The sequence below is a fragment of the Remersonia thermophila genome, chromosome 2 (assembly GCF_042764415.1).
Source record: "Remersonia thermophila strain ATCC 22073 chromosome 2, whole genome shotgun sequence".
Lineage (NCBI taxonomy): Eukaryota > Fungi > Ascomycota > Sordariomycetes > Sordariales > Chaetomiaceae > Remersonia > Remersonia thermophila.
The window spans coordinates 943,748-960,217 of record NC_092218.1 but is presented as its reverse complement, the minus strand read 5'-3'; the positions used below and the strand labels follow the sequence as shown (position 1 = coordinate 960,217).

General features: G+C 56.0%; 4 protein-coding genes across 4 annotated transcripts; all 4 read right to left on the bottom strand.

Annotated features, from left to right (window-relative positions):
- Position 1: 1 nt before the first annotated feature.
- VTJ83DRAFT_1715 (uncharacterized protein) lies at positions 2 to 4,740 on the bottom strand (the record flags this gene model as incomplete). The annotated part of the gene is made up of 2 exons (XM_071007905.1): positions 2 to 1,737; positions 1,803 to 4,740. The coding sequence occupies 2 exons, from the start codon at positions 4,738 to 4,740 to the stop codon at positions 2 to 4; spliced, it is 4,674 nt and encodes a 1,557-aa protein (XP_070868255.1).
- Positions 4,741 to 6,632: 1,892 nt separating this feature from the next.
- VTJ83DRAFT_1714 (uncharacterized protein) lies at positions 6,633 to 8,856 on the bottom strand (the record flags this gene model as incomplete). Its single annotated transcript, XM_071007904.1, has 8 exons — positions 6,633 to 6,666; positions 6,735 to 6,772; positions 6,851 to 7,155; positions 7,222 to 7,830; positions 7,886 to 7,894; positions 7,954 to 8,097; positions 8,160 to 8,415; positions 8,509 to 8,856. The coding sequence occupies 8 exons, from the start codon at positions 8,854 to 8,856 to the stop codon at positions 6,633 to 6,635; spliced, it is 1,743 nt and encodes a 580-aa protein (XP_070868254.1).
- Positions 8,857 to 12,829: 3,973 nt separating this feature from the next.
- Positions 12,830 to 13,972, bottom strand: VTJ83DRAFT_1713 (40S ribosomal protein eS4; the record flags this gene model as incomplete). The annotated part of the gene is made up of 3 exons (XM_071007903.1): positions 12,830 to 13,184; positions 13,395 to 13,817; positions 13,959 to 13,972. 3 exons carry the CDS (start codon positions 13,970 to 13,972, stop codon positions 12,830 to 12,832), a joined length of 792 nt encoding a protein of 263 aa, XP_070868253.1.
- Positions 13,973 to 14,652: 680 nt separating this feature from the next.
- VTJ83DRAFT_1712 (uncharacterized protein) lies at positions 14,653 to 16,317 on the bottom strand (the record flags this gene model as incomplete). The annotated part of the gene is made up of 1 exon (XM_071007902.1): positions 14,653 to 16,317. One exon carries the CDS (start codon positions 16,315 to 16,317, stop codon positions 14,653 to 14,655), a length of 1,665 nt encoding a protein of 554 aa, XP_070868252.1.
- Positions 16,318 to 16,470: the final 153 nt, after the last annotated feature.

Here is a 16,470-nt window from a genome sequence, read left to right as displayed (position 1 = left end):
CTCAACCTCCAAACCGAGCCGCCCGCTCAAGCGCAGACTCCTCTGCCGTCTCAACCACATCCTCTTCGAACACCATGGACTCCTCCGAGCCCGACTCCGCATCCCAATTTGTATCCGAACTGACGCGCTTGCTTGGGCTCTGGCTGTCACTGTGGCTGGGACTCGGCTCTCGACATCCCCCCTCTTCAGGGTCAGGGCCAATTTCTCCATTCCTTCCTTCGCATCCCCACAGCTCCGCCGCGCTCATCGGTTTCACCGAGTATCCATACCTCCCGTCGCCCAGGGACACCACGGGGATGTACTCAAGAGGAGCTGTGACGGTATCGTTCTCGTCTGCTGCCCGCGCCGATGTAGCAGAAGCAGGAGCCCCTAGGGAGGTTCTGGTGGCGTCGATAGCCGTGTTCAACGTCGTGCTGAATTTCGTAGCAGACCTTGCCTTTTGCCCGTTCCTCGTGGGTGTGTCGACTGCTGCCGGTGCGGCCGCAGTCGAGACAGAAACGAGAGCTGCAGTAGCCATTGTTTCATCCAAAGTACCGCCGTCCTGAGGAACTGTGGCTTGCCCCCAGAACGAAGGATCAATATCAGCCAGGTCCGCGATACCACCGGACAAGCCCAAGGCACCGCCTCCATTCCCCGATGGTTTCACCGTGCCATCATCGATGCCACCCAGAGCCGTGCCCAGGTCCACCAGTAAAGGTAGCCCAGCGTTGCTCTTCTGACCCGTCGGCGGATTCTCCTCTGGCTCCGCCTCCTCGCTGGCGGTCTCCGTGTCAACACTGACATCGCTAAGGCCAGCCTCCACGTCCTTGTCATCCTCAAGCCCGCCACCATGGCCACCATAGAACGCCTCCTCGTCCTCGTCCTGGTGCTGGAACAACTGTAAAATCTCTCCGTGGTGGATATACTGACCGTCGCTCGTCTTGGTGTAATTCATCCCACCCAAGCTCATCAACGTGCTTTCCTCGTCCTCCACATCTTCATCTCCTCCGGTTTCAATGTCCGACGGAGCCACCCATGAGCGAGCCATACTCAGCAAAGACGGCTTTGTCGGCGGCTCTTCCGTCCCCAGTGCAACGCACCCAAGCTCATGAGGGAACAGCCAGGGAAAACTGATGAGGGGCATAGACCGAGGGGTAATACGACGGCGGCCAACAGTCCCATCCGGACGAAGGTAGGGCTGGCGAACCTCATGCAAGGCAATGCTCATCTCCTCCCAGGTGACGCGGTACATGGCGGCGACAAATTGAAGCTTGTCGAAGCCGCCATCGGCCACGGTCTTGAGGCACATCTCGCGGAACCGCTTCTTCAGGGTGGCCGCCTCGCGACCCACCTTCTCCTGAACCTTGTAGTCGGATCCCACGCGGGGCCTCGTCATGACAAAAGCGGTCCAGACCTCTTGCTCGGTACGGATCTCGAGCTGGCCCATGATACGCCGCATGGCAATGTCGTACTGGGTCTTGATCTTGCGCGCCTCCCTCAGGAGGGCATTGTCCAGAGTGTATCTCTTCAGGAGGCGCTTGTCGAATGGCAGCTTGTAGTTCTCGGTATTGTCAAAGGTTTCCTTCCCCACCATGTCGTAGAGCTTCCCGAGGACCTTGGTCGAGCGGTAGGTTTTCGCCCTGGGCTTCTCCATAAAGTGAGGGTAGCGTCGGGGTTCCAGTCGCTTGTCAAACACGGCCCAACGGCCGGTCTTGACCGCGTCAACGGCTGCAGAGTGTAGCTCCGCTAAATCGAGACCTGTATTACAGCATCTCCGTCAGCAAGCAGCTTAGAGAACATGGAGCAAGAAAACAAACACGGACATCTCGGATCCCAGGCGCCATCCAAGCTTGCATCCGCGGTGGCCAAGTGCGCATGCGCAATCAAGGGCAAATTGTCCTTGATCATAAACAAGACGAAGAATCCGGCCAGGCTCAAGGTTGAAATGCCCCCGTTCTCAACCTTAACAACGGGCTCGGCCGCAGCGAAGCTCATGGGCTCCGGCACCGGGCCGGAGGGTATCAAGTTGGGATCCCAAATGACAAAGAAGTCGTCGCCGTCCAAGTCGCCGCCCGAGCACATGCTCGGGATGTCCCTGTCGCCAGTGAGCGGGAACACGACCACGTTGTAGAGGTGCCGCAGTTGCGGCACGTCAACGGCCTCAACTATACGTAGGTCTCCGGGGTGAAGCGAAGGGTTGCGGCCGACCAGGCACTTGCCGGTGATGACTCGATAAGCACCTCCGTCGTCATCAGGGATTTGCAGAAAGATTTGGGGCAGCTTCCCCTCGGCCTTGTCGAAGTGGCCCCTGAGGGTTCCCGTCTCGTCAACGCAGCCCAGTACAAACGCTCCTTGTTCCACGACAAGCCTCGCCTTCTCACGAAGGCCCTTGACCAACCAGGACTTCAGGTTCTGGAGCAGACCCATGAAAAAGGGCTCGCGCGACCGCATAAAGCCGTGCAAGATCATGGTGACCATGATGCTGCTGATCATGTTTTCGTCAACGAACTTTGTTAGCAGTTCAACTGCCTTCTCCTCATCCGTCATGGCTGCCTCATGGTTGGCGATCTGCGTAGCCATCATGTTGATGAAGACCTCGTCAGGAATACCCAGGGATGAGAGAAGCAAAATGATTTGGCGATTTAACGTCGCGCTTGCGAACTGAGAGCACCGGATGATCTCGAGCCCATGAAACGATGCTGGAAACTTCTCCTGCGACGGCCGTACGTGAACCTCAATGCCTTTGGCGTCTGGCCACGTTACAAGAACGCCTTTGCACCCTCCCATACGAAACTGAAACGCCGACGGAGTATGAATGATATCCCAGTCGAGCGAGATAAGCCTCGCAAGGGTGGGTGAGATCTTGCCGACGCCATCCGTAAAGCAGAAGCCGTTGCTCTCGATATCGTTGATCTTGATGATGGAGGGGGACGTGATGCGGCTGAGGGGCCGAGTCGACGAGAAGGCTAAGCCGAGGCGGGCAGCAACTTTGGGAACGGATACAATGTGATCGAAGTTCCCCATCCATTCACGGATGCTGTCACAGGTGACCGAGCCGTCGTCAGGCTCGCAGAAGAAGAAGGCGGAATGCTCGCGAAGTTGCGAGTTACCATATGCGACGAGCCTCCAGTGCCACCTGCCGATACGGATGCCGTGCAGCATGGCACGAAAGACTCGGAGAAAAGGATCGTCATCTCTGCCAGAGGACCGGAGTCGACCTTCTGTCAGCTCGTCGGTGAATTGGACACGGATAAAGTTATCTCGAACGGAGTAGTAGCGGCGGATGATTCGGTTTGTTGTCTCCACGGTGGGAGTACTGAATTCGATTCTTGTCGGCGTGATGGTGACCTTTCGCATCAAAGCACAGTACGAGGGCATGTGTAAGGATGCCGGATAATATGCCATGGCAGCACGGTTTTCGAACAGGCTCATAGGATCGTGGATTGGATGTCCTTGATCCGCTGCGTATTCCAAGACCGCTCGGGCCCGGCTGAAGCCAGAGTCACACCTGGATAGCTCGACGAGCTTTCCCAGGAAGTCTCTCCCGATCTCGTACTCGGAGAAAATCCCGCGCGATATGCACACCTCGAGTTGGTATCGGACGTCAAATGGAAGGGAGATGGAGGACGCCGGTGAGAGAAGTGCCTGGTTGTCGTTGAGAATCGGGTCTGGATCGGCCAGCAAAGACCAAAGCTCTGGAGTCCTGTTGGGAATCCTGGTGAAGCTAACATTGGTCATGGGGAATAGGTTCCAGTCCGGAAGACAGGACTCGACGGCTAGCCACTTCTCCTTGGCCGGTTGGTCAAGGTCCAGCCAGTACGTGGTCCAACGACCGAAGTCAACCACCCTATCATCATCGACCAGGGAGATGGGAGTAGACGGGGGGGTTGATGATGCTGGTCCCACCTCGACGGCTCTCTTCCAGAGCTCTCTCCAGGCTGGCCGGCCTGGATCCGCCGCGTTTCCGTGTTCCTCTTTCCTTGTGACGATAGGAGGGTCGCTGAGAGCAATGACAATGGCGGATCGCCCCTCGTACGTCGTCCGGGAGAGGCGGCGAATGATTCCAAATTTGATGTCGAGCTTATAATGTTGCTGCTTACCCTCGATCATGACTGGGAAACGAATTATAAATTCCATCCGTCGGAGATCCACGACGAAGGTCAAGTCGCTTCCCAACCTCGGAATCTCTTTCTTGGGCATAAAGCTTGCCGGCCGGGTCATAACACCAAATGCCAATCTCTGAGGTCTTAGCAAGACTGCGGTAGGAGAGGTGTTTCCAAGCGGCGTCTTGATGGTGGGTGCCTGGTCCGAGTGCGGCGGGAACTCAATAGTGACGAGGTTTTGAGTGCCATTTATACTCAGCTTGCAGCAGCCGAGCTGGAAGAAGCTCAGATCGGTGGGAGGTGGCTCGAAGCAAACCTTGATGGAACTGTAACGTCCGCTGTAGAAGAAATCAACAGTATGGACGTTCCCATACAGCTGTAGAAATCTTCTTATGTCCCATGGCGTAGCCCCCGGCGGGATAGGCTTTAGGACGACAGTGACGCTTCTCTGAGACGCCCAGTGAGAAGGGATGATGAGTGAATGTGAGCTACCATAAACGGTATGGTTTCCCATCCTTCTCCCGGGTGGCCTTTCTACTCTGTGAGTTTGGTTCCCGGGATGCTGGGGGGTTCTGGAGGGAGGCGGCTCTCGATGTTGCTCATCGGATTGCTGTTTTAACAAGAGTTGGATAAAGTTGCCAACCCCGGGCCTCGCCATGGTCAACAAATGTGATGATCTTCGGCGCGCTGGAAGATACTATTGCTGCTATTTGCTCTCGAGATTCTGACCGCTGGACCTAAAGGTGTGAGATACGGTAAGTAAAGGGCACTTCAGGTTTTGACGACGAGCGCGCTTAACATCGTCCAAATGGTGAGCGACTAGATCGTGAGATGGAACGAAGAAGGAAATCCAGAGAGTATGGAGAAAAAGCAAAAGGAATTCTTTGCAGATTCTACAGAGCCTTCTGAGGAAGCGACCAGATGGATGAAGGAATGATAGGATGGATGATGAGAGCAAAGCTTCTACCCAGACTCTCGGAGAGTGGAGCATCGGCCGTTCGATGACGAAGCAAAAGCAAAGCGAACGCGTGAAACTAGTGATACAAGGATGGATGTCTTGGACTTGGAAAATCAGGAGCAAAGAAAAGGTTACGCAGTTAACGACATATATGGTTCGATATCTACGAGCCAAAGGAGCAACTGTATGAAGGTATTGCTGTGATGATTATGAGAGATGAAGACTTTTGGTCTTACCTCTGTTGTCTTCCGTAGCCGCGAAAATAGTGTAAAAAAGAGAACTAGCTCACGGGTTGGGGTTCGGGATGCTCAAGGCGTCCGGGTGTCGTGGAAGACGGAGGCCATTCGTTTGCTAGCTTGGGGTTGAACCGATGTCCGCAGACTGAGGTTCGAACGCGGACCCTGCGGAGGTGAACCTGCTGAGGGAAACTATCGAGGTTAAGGTACTCTGGTTAGCGCTCATCAGAAAAGAGAAAGACGGTGAGGAGGCAAGCAAGCTGTGGGTGGAAATACGTGGGCAAACCTGGACGTGAGATGAGTGTTTGTAGTTACTCAGAGTGGTAACGCTCGTCGAAGCGTCGAGAAATGGCAAGGAGGCCAAAAGACAACGAGGAGATCGTAGAAATTTGCATCAATATCTGCAATGTTTGTGTTGTATGAGATGGCTCAAGACTCTGTTAAGTTTGCTTGGGCTTGGGTGTCATATATGAACAATCCAGCCGAACAGCGCCAGGATAAGAACGAGAAGAGGAAGAAGAATACGTAGGGAAGTATCCACCTACCTCAGGCAAACAGACTTAATTAGGATCCGGTGCCAATGACTGAGTTGCCGTGGTCTGTCGTCGAGAAATTGGTTGAGAAGGGAGAAAATCTTGTTGGGTTTCTTGGGGAACGATCAAGGAAAACGACCGCCTGGTCCTGTCGAAGTAACTTGAAGCAACATGAAACCTGGACATTGGAAAGAACCGACGGAGCAATCTTCAGGGCAGGCAAGTAGGTACCTTGATAACCGTATTTCGCAAAGGAGCATCTATGAACGGAACGGGATACGGTATTGCGGCCCAAGTTAGGTGTGCTAGGTAGCAGATTTCCCTTCCCTTTTTTTTTTAAAAAAAAAAAAAGAAAAAGAAACAAACTGAAAAAAAACTGAAAGTCAACTTTGGGTCCTTATTCCAGATTATGCTCATGAAGGTAGGCTACACTTCTGTCTAATCAGCCAACCTTCATCTTTTGTTTATCTCAGACCAGACCATCACGGAGAAATACCCAGAGACCAGCCTAACCCAAAGCACGGAGGTTCAAATACCTAGGTAAGGTGCCGCCCATATGCCGTACGTACTTAAGCAGAATGTCAGACACCCGCACCAGCGCCGCCTGTTACCAGCACTCCACTGAATCTCCGTGGCTTTCAACTCCGATTTCTCTTTTATTGTTTTCTTCTTCTTTTGGGCCTCCAGGCACCCAACCCCCGCCGTAAAACATGCAGCTCCTTGTCCAGCATGCGTTGGTTGCCCAATACCGTGTAGATGCCTCCCCCTTCCGCCAAACGCAGGGATGCAGGAAGAATGCAAGAAGCCGTTTGCACTGGCCTGTCTAGGCCTCCCTGTCAAAAATCTTGCCCGGGTTCCTGCGTGTCTTGGTCAGCCACTGAGCGCACTAAGTAGAAACAACAAAACTCGGGGGAAAGGAACCGACATGATCCATTTCGGGTCCAAAGCTGCCTTGATCGCTCTCTGTTGGGATGTGTCAGCTTCGATCTAGTCGCATGGTGTCTTGCACACTCGAAATGCGACGCGGGGCGGGAAACTGACCATAACCCCCAGCGTATCCTGTCCAACCTCCCAAACCAGCGACTCCTTCTTGCCCCAGCCGATCGAGTGCTCGCCGGTGCATGTGCCCTCCATGTCCAGCGCGCGCTTGACCATGTTCTTGACGCAAGCCTCAACTTTGTCGCGCTCTCTCGGGTCTTGTCGGTTGTAGATGATGCTCTCGTGGAAGTTTCCATCGCCGATGTGGCCCAGAATGCTGGCGAAGAGGCCCAGGTCGTCCATCTCCTTCTTGCTGACTTCGATGATGTCTGCGAGGCGACTGAACGGGACTGCTACGTCGGTGCTCCCTGGAGGTCTGTCAGTAAGCGTTGGAGGAGAAGAAAGGGGCAGGCAACGGTTAGGTCTCCACGTACAAACTTCCTCGCCATCCTTACGCAGCGCAAGCATCGACCACAAGGATTCTTTCCTTGCCGACCAGAGGAGCTTCTGCTCCCTCTCATCCTTGGCAAACTCAAAGTTGCTACCCCTGTTTGCCTTGGTAATCTTCTGCACCTCGGCAATGTTCTCCTTGACGCTGACTTTCGTGCCCGAAAACTTGAAGAAGAGCGTAGGCATCTCTTTCCAGACTCTCGGGGCCGTAGCCCCGCCCATATTCACCACCTTCATCTGCACCTCGTCCATGATCTCCATGGCCGCCACCGGGATGCCGCGCTGCATGACAGCGGCGGCGGCTGCGGCCGCGTCCCGGATCGAGGGGAACGTGACCACCGCGACGGAAAACTCTTCAGGCACCACGGCCAGCTTGAGCGTCGCCTCGGTGACCAGGCCGAGCGTGCCCTCGGACCCGACAAATAAGCCGTTGAGGTTGTACCCAGCCGACGATTTGCGTGGCCGCCGCCGAGTCTTGATAACGGTGCCGTCAGCCAGCACCACCGTCAGGTTGATGACCCAGTCCTTCATGGTCCCGTACTTGACAGCGTTGGTGCCGGAACAGTTGGTTCCAATCATCCCTCCGATCTTGGCTGCAAATTGTCAGTGTTGTTTCCTGTTCCTTCCCACTCACCAGAATCGACATACCTGACGGGCCTAGAAACTGTCAGCACGGTTTCTCCTGAAGCAAAACAAAGAAAGGAACATCAACATACCCGGATCGATCGGGAAAAACAACCCGCTTCCCATCTTCGCCAGCTGCTCGTTCAGGTCCTGCCATCCAATGCTCGGCTGCACAACCACATCCATATCATCCTTATTAAACTGCACGATCTTGTCCATGTACGCAAAGTCCACGCCTGGATTTGTGGGGTTAGCGATGAGGGAGATAACTGCCAAATAGAATCGGTTGGCTGCCTACTAATCCCCCCAAAGGGCGCCGAGAAGTTTCCTTCGAGACTCGAGCCGCCAGAGTACGGGATGATGGGCACGCGGTACTTGTAGCAGATGCGCGCAATGGTTGACACCTGCTCCGTTGACCGCGGATACGCCACCGCCACGGGGAGGCCTTCCGGGTTGGTTGTCGACCACTCCGAGTACCCGTGCGCGTGTAGGTCGTCGGGGTCGGTGGAGATGATGTCCTCATCCGGAATCTCCTGGCGGATCTCATCCAGCGCCTAAATGCGTGTCAGAGAATGGCCGATGGAGGGGTACGAAAGGGGGCATGGCTGCATTTTTGGGTCGCAAAGTTATGCCATTGAACACCCTACCTGTTGCATCTCACGCATGCTCGCATACTGGCTGGCTGAAGGAAATACGCCGTCCAGGAGGACGGTGCCGGGGAAGCCCCGATGGCGGACCTCTGAGAGCCCCCACCCCGCGAGGCCCGCAACGGCGGCGATGCTGATCACCCCCGGCAATGACCATGCCGAGGATTTCTTTGAAGAGCTAAAGCCTGAGCCATCTCCGGCATTTTTGCTGCCGCCGCCGGTGGCATTCGTGCGTTTGGCCGGTGTGGTAGTAAAGAGTCGATGCCGGCCGGTCGGCGTGCAGGGGGGGTGGGCGGCAAGCGATCGGCCAAGGGGCCTCGCCGCCCTGCTGAAACGGTTTGCCGACATGCAGGACACAGGAACCGTAAACCGCAAACTTGCAGCGCTGCGCAGACCCTTTTTTGGGGGGGGCACAACTTGTTTCCTGGTTGTCGGATCGAGGCAACCGCAGGAGATGGGTGGGTGGATGGGTGCCCACTGGCTCTTATTGTTCCGTCCGCGCTGGTCGGGTCCCTCTGCTGTTGTCCCAGGAAACCGTCTGGGGAGTTCGCTGGGCAAACGGTAGTAACCCTATTTTTTTCGCAATATTCCCGCGCCGATGTGCCGGCAGTCGGTTACCTTTTAACCTCACAAGGCGGCAGACTCGCAACGTCTGACTGAACCTGGTAGTACCCACCGGTGGGCGTGGCACATGACACACCAGCCGTCCGTCTCAAGAGGAGGAGCACAGCGTGCCTGTATGTGTCTAGACGTACTGATGCAGACTTCGTTCTCCAGAGCACCGTGAGGGACCAGAGAATGCGGGAGTCGACGATGAGAGGAAGCAGGATGAAAACGACAACAAAGGGTTACCGGCACGGCAAGGCCATAGTCGGCGGCGCGTTAGGTCCAAACAACTAGACCAAACCACCAAAGGTATCGTCTACTTCCCACAGGGACGGGAGTTGGGGATGCTCGAGGTAAATTAGGGCGCTAATGCTCTTTTATAAACTCCCTGGCTTGCCCCATTCGGAGCGGGATGCAGCGCCCGGTGGAGTCAGTTACCAGCCCAATCAAGCAAAGCACCGGGTAAACGAAGCGCCATTGTTCATCGGAGACCACGGCGTTTCTGGAGGAGTCGTATAAGAGTCCCCGCGGGCGCGGCGGCGGCGGCGGCGGCGGCGGCGGCGGAAGCTTAACGTGGTGGGATGAAATCATGGAAAAGGCTGTGTGGCCAGTGGCGTGTTGGCTAGTCCCCGTTGGGCGGTATCATCAGCATGGGTCCACAGACGGAAGGGGACTTGGTTAACGCATCAGGTAACGGTAACCTTGGGGAGAGCTGAGGCGACCAACAGATCAGTTGGATATCTTGCACTGCAGAACAACACGGGGAAGTGAACATGAGAAGCCCAGACCCCCGGAAGACCCCACGAGAGGTTGTCTTCCCGATAGAGTGGACATCTGGGGCGACGGTTTCACGGTATTACTCAACCGGATCGATTAGGATCTGGATCGGGAGCATCGCCGTATTCAACAGTTCCGAAAGACAAGACATCAAAATTGGCTGGTCCAGTAAGGTCCAATGTAGATCGAATGTGGGGCTTCACGGTTGCTGACTTGGGGCTGTCACATTCCGATCTCAAGGCCCAGAAGATTGTCTTTGGGTGAGTCCCCTAAACAAGATCCCCCCCCCCCCCAAAAAAAAAAAAAAAAAAAAAAAAAACAGAAAATCGTGCTGATGCGCCTCATTTCCTCAGCGCCCATCCCGTTCCGTCCAACCGGAATCATGCGGTGTAAGGGTCGGTATGCGGGGCGTCACGAGTTCACTCAGCCATGTGGCGGTATAGAATCTAGACCGTTTGTCTTGTTCGAGGAACGTTATTGGGAGTGATTAATCCAGACTTCATCTGGCGATGTGACTTGAGGTGCTTCCTATAACCAGGAAAAATGCTGCACGCAGGGGAAGCCACTGCAGGAGTCTGACCTATACTCCGACCTGGAACTCAGGGAGCCAAGTATGCAGTGGAGAACTTCTATAGTATAGGTACCTATATGTCGTCTGGTTGATCTTAAAGCTCGACCCTGAAGCAGGCTGCTTGCTCCGGCACTTGCGGGGAAGGCTGGGGACGATATGAGATGGGCGATCGTGACAGCTCAAGCCCCCAAGCAGAGAATCAGGATGCAGTCCATGCCACTCTCTTTCTATGATCTTGAGATTATCTTGTACTTCAAGAACGGACCGATCTTGGGACCTATCCTCTCTGCTGATGTACCTATGGGAGCTACTAGGTAGGGAAGTCTCCCAATGAGCTTCTTACCTGAGGTCTCAGAGTTGACCTGCCCCGAGTTCTGCAAGGCCGAAAAAGGAAAGTGGGTCATTGGCCTCCCCACTGGCCGATCGCCTGAAGAACATGATCCAGAACAAGGATTGGCCATTTCAACTCTTTGCTCTCCCGTCTTCTCTTCAAGCCAACACCGTCTAAGATCACCGACAGCCCCCAATTCCTGCCGATTCGTAGAGTACTGTGCCCACCCCACGCTGCACACGCATCTCAGGCGTGGACAACACCATTCCGACGAAGCCGACGTGCATTGTCGCATTTTCGGCGTTACGCTGTGTGCCCCCGCGCTTTCGACGGTAACGTTTGAACGAGGTCAAGACCTGGCTTGCATAAGGAGGGGAAGACGAAAGAAATCCCCTCATCACTATCCCACCGCCCTCCTGAAAAAGAAACAAGAAAAAAGAGCCGATGGAGGGGGGGGGGGCTGGGGAGCCTGGGGCTGCAAGGGGTATGCCGATGGTTTCCTTGATGTTTGTCAAATGCGGCAACGTCGAAGCTCAAGGTGTGACGCCGTGAGCGTGTGGCGATCCTCATCACCACCACCTCATGATTGGATCCAGATCGCTCCTGGCCTGCGGTAGCTGCCCGCGGCCTCTCCACTGCCGCTGCCCAGGTTGTTCTACGTTGCAAAGCTTTCGTCACGGGCTTGAAAGAAATAGGTTTTGATTCGAGTCACGTCCCATACAACCTTGATGGTAAGCCTTGCACAACGGTCCAAGTCCGTCTTCGTATGGAGTTATGTAGCACACAAACAACAACGGAGTTTTTTTTCAGTGGCGTACAACGCAACGGATTCCCATGGACCGTCATCCGAGCCACTCGACAGAGTAAGGCAGGCAGGTACCTAGGGAGGTATGTTGCAGTTTGCCTTTACAAACCACCTAAAGAGAAGGAGGTTTCGGTCTCATCCTTTCGATGGAGACCGACAGCCTCTCTTCACCAGGGGTCGAGAGCTAGATTGTACCTGAAATCTCCCGGCTTGATTCAAATCCCAGCATCAGCTCCCCTAAACGCTTCCACCCACCGAATCTGCATGATCACCGTTGGCAGAACTGTCATCGCCTCCCCTGCCTTCCGTGTCCCTCTCTCCCATCCACCGCCACCAGCCCATTGCTCCGAAGGCGGCAAAATACACCGACAACAACCGAAGGCTCCCACGCCCCTCCCCCCCCGCCCCCATTCCATCACGTCAGCATGGGATACCCCACGAGACCATGTCTTCGAACACAACAAGGGAGAAAACCGATCTGAGGTGTAGTACCGTTACTGCGGCTTTTTCTGTGTGTTCTTACCTTCTGTTGGTATCTATTGCAGAGGACTCCATCACTTGCACACCTGATGGGATCTATCTCCTCTGACGCACCGGAGATAGAGAAAGGGAGGGTCTCAATATCATGTATCAAGCAGCAGAGGTATCCAGCTACCGTCCAGTCAGTCGTCTCACCACAGTGCCTGGACAAAAGGAACTCTCAAACTCTGTATCTGATGCCTCCTTTCCGCGGCAACGCGGCGTCAAGGACCACAGGGGACTGTCTTGCCACGAGTCAATGGAATAAGGAGTGCCTCCGTCCATGAACTTGCGAGACGTGGGGCATGAGAGACTTGCCCGACAGAGATAGGTGCTCACCGCTCTGACGGCGTGGGGTACGCACATACGGCATCGCTGGGCAGGACGCATGCATATGCAACCGTCTGGCTTGGACTTTCACACGTGCTTACATGCGACCTATCACTTTCCGGCCCTGGCGGAGGCAATGAGAAGCCAGCATGTCAACAGAAAAACAACAAAAGGAAAAAGGTCATGTCTCATGGCGGATAGGGCAGTTCAGTTCACGGGTCTGATTCCCGAGACCCGGGTATACCTGATCGCAATGGCCTAAGCTAAAGTGAACATCCGGTACTCCATTCCGCCCGTATGCGGTTTTTTAACCCAGTATGTGCCCTGCCTGCCCGACTCCGTGTTTATTTAGATCATCTTTCTTCCCAGTCTCTTACAGAATTTAGTGGCCAGCGGCCAGGGCGCGCGCCCGCCTCTGGTCGCGCTCCTCGGCGATGCTCAGCTTGACACCCTTGCCCTTGGGGAGGGAAACCCAGGGCTTCTCGCTGCCGATGACAAACACGTTGCTCTCACGAGTGGTGAAGGTGTTGTCAAGGGCGTCCTTAAGGTGGACAATGTTGAAGCCACCGTCGTGGCGCTCACGATGGGTGATGACACCAACACGGCCCATGTTACGACCGCCGGTGACCATGGCAATGGCGCCGGTGTCAAACTTGATGAAGTCCGTGATCTTGCCCGTCTCGAGGTCAATCTTGACGGTGTCGTTGACCTTGATGAGCGGGTCGGGGTAGCGAATGCTGTTTACACGGGTTAGTTATCAAAGGGAAGATTTGGACATACCAACCGTAGGATATCCCTGCTTGCTTGGATCGTGGTGCTACTCGGCTCCCGCCCTCTCGCCTACTCTCCCAACAGAGCAAGAATGTGAGACAGAGAGGGCAGCCGAGAATCCCCAGCGATCCCGCCAAAGCTTGGTCCAACGGCTGACAGATGTCGGGAGAACTCACGTCCTCGCATCATGCGTAACCAAGAATGGCACACCACCACGGCCGAGCTGCACGCGCTTGACCTTGCCCAGCTTGTACTTGGCCTCCTCGTCCTGGATGCGGTGGACGGTGAAGCGGCCCTTGGTGTCGTAGATGAGACGGAAGTTCTCGCCCGTCTTCTCGATCGTGATGACGTCCATGAAGCCGGCCGGGTAGGTGATGTCGGTGCGGACCTTGCCGTCAACCTTGACGAGGCGCTGCATCATGATGGCCTTGGTCTCGCGGTAGTTGAGGGCGTACTTGAGACGGTTGCGGACGAAGATGATCAGCGGCAGGCACTCGCGCTGCTTGTGCGGACCAGCCGACGGCTTAGGGGCGTAGGTGCCCGAAAGCTTGTCGAGAAGCCAGTGCTTCGGCGCGCTGAGGCGCTTCTGGTGCTTCTTACTGTTGCCGGCGGGTTAGCATGGCTCAAGATTGCAATTTGGGTCGGGAGCGACGCGGGGCACATCGAGAACGACGGATTGACAATGCCAAATCTCGATTGAAAGCATAAATGACGATCATCTGAGGGATGGAATTACTTACGGTCCCCTGCCCATTTTGTCGGTTTGTCGGTGTCGTTGGTCGAGAGGAGGTCGAAGTCGGAAGCTCGCGGAGTTGAAGCGCAGGAAATCAAGAGGAAAATTGGATTTGTGCTTCAAAGCCCTAGCAAATTTGGTGGGACCAAAGGCGGTGAAGAGCGGCACAATCCAAGTGGATGCATCGGGTGTGGGGTCGGCAACATCTCAGCCCGACTGACACCAGGGTTAGGGTTTGGTCCCAATCTAAGAATCGACGAGAGAGTTCACATGGATCTTCTCAAAAGGCAAAAATCATCTTCAAAATCGTGTGTATATTATTGAATCAATTGCGCCCTCCCAAAATGTGACCCAGGCGAGAAGTGTTTCTCATCCAACCTCGAGATTGCTCTCTTATCTAGTCTGTAATCAGCAAAAATAAAATCCGACCAGTCATGGCCTAACTGCCCAAGTCCTCCCCCATGATGAGGGTTCAAAGGTCCATGAAGGAACCCAATGTGCCGAAAGCCCGATGCGCCTGTTGCTTCACGAAGGCTCAATCGATCGAAATCGTGCCTCTCATGCCCAAAGCAAATGAAAAACAACGGGAAAAGAACAAGAGTATCCAACGTGAGAACACCTGAAAAAGGGAAAGCAGAAATCCGCCCACGTTGCATCAGTGCTGTTGTTTGTGCTCGTACCCATGGAAACCCCACGGCGGGCTACCTCCCCTGGCCGAGGCGCCGGTCTGTCCCCTGAGAAGGTTCATCGAGGAGAAGGTGATGCAGATCGGTCTCGGACCCCGCCGTCCCGAGAAAGGAGCCGGACCCGTGGGGCTCGTTCCCCATGTCAAAAAGGTCCGCCAGGCCCGGTAGCGACTCGACCGACTCGTACGCAGAGGGCATGGTCCCAACGCGCCGGAGCATTTCCTCGTGCGAGCCCGACCGGTTCAGCTGGTGCTCGATTGGACCCAGGACGCCAACGGCGGCGCTGCGCGTCGTGTCCGAGACCAGGTTCACAGATGGCTCAAGAACGGTGACCGTCTTGGTGCGGACGACGGGGTCGCGGAAGAACTGGGAGGTCTTTTCGATGTTGGCGTAGATCTCCGGGTACTTGTTCCGAACCCGGTCGCGCAGGTCTGTGGGTTGCCGGCTCGAGAGATGGTATTTTGGGTCGCGCTGGATCCGCGTCCATGAGGGGCCGTATTGGTTCAGTCCGTCCAGTATCTCCTCGTCGTCCTGCTTAGTGAAGGGCCGGCGCTTCCGCCGGTGAGACTTTTCGAACGGACCGTGGATGCCCAACTCGGCCAGGTCCTCCAGCTTCTTGCGGTGCGCCCGCGGCTTGCGTTTCTTTGGGCCCACCTCCGAGTCGGGGGCTGCCGCGGGAAGTGCGCTTTCGGTATCAGCAGCGCCTTTGTCTTTGGTGGACGGCAGCAAAATGTCTTCCAGGTGGAACCCAGGCTTGGGCCGCGTGGCAGCCTCAGAAGTCGGCGCGGTGGCAGGGTCCGCAACGGCGGATCCTTCCTCAGTCGCGGTGTCCTGGCGTAGCTCTTCCGGGCAGCAGGTCCTGAACCGGTCCTTTAGATCCCCCGCTGTCCGCCCATTGAAGTTAAAGTCCGGGTCCTCCAGGATCTGGGTCCACCTCCCGACCCCGTGGCGGCTCACTCCCAGCAGGAGGTGCTTGGTCTCCTCCTCGGTCCATTTCCTCCTGGGCTTCATCGGTCGGCGCTTCTGCTTGGGAGGGTTGGTCGGTTCGGCCTCGGCGGCGACCGGGAGCGCGGCCGGTCGTTCCTCAGGCCCGCTTCCCAGGTCCTTCCATGTGCCCAGGATGCGAGACTCGGCGTCGTCAAAGGACGCCGAAGTGATGGGCGGGAAGACGGCGGGGTCAGGCGGCGGCTCATGGAGGCCGGCGATGATGGGAGGAACAACCTGCTGGGCCGACTTCTGCTTCTTGGGCAGCTTCGGCAGCTGGACAAAATCCTCCTTTGTGGTGAGCGTCCTTTGCCGCTTCTTGGTCGCGGCATCCTCCGGGCTTCCCGGGTCGTCGTCCAGGATTTTGCTCAGGGGAATATGCTGAGGGGGCGATTCCGGCCCGCGGAGGAGGAGCTGTAGGGGCCGGATGGAGGCCGTGTGCAGGCCAAACGAGTCATCCGGCCGGAGCGGCTGTTTCGCATGGCGGGGCTCGTCGAAAGGGTGGAGTGTGGAGATCGGAGCGTTGCCGGCGATTCTATCGGAACGATAGGCGCCGGAAATGTCGGGGCCGAGCGGAGGCAGGGAGATGGTGGGATGTATCGGAGGAGGGGCGCTGAGGGGAGCTGGTTGGCTGGGTGGGAGGTCAGAGGCCGGCTCGTTGAGAAGATTGGTGAGCCATGGCTCGATGGTAGCCATCGTGAAACGACTGGAGTGTCGGAGATGGCATTGGAAAGCAGTCAGGGCGGCGCCCGGAGGAGGAGACGAGATGGCGGTGGTCAGGCCGGATAAGATCAGACGGCGGTGTTTTGCAGAGGGGAAGGGACAAATGGTGGAATCCGGGTGTCTCGG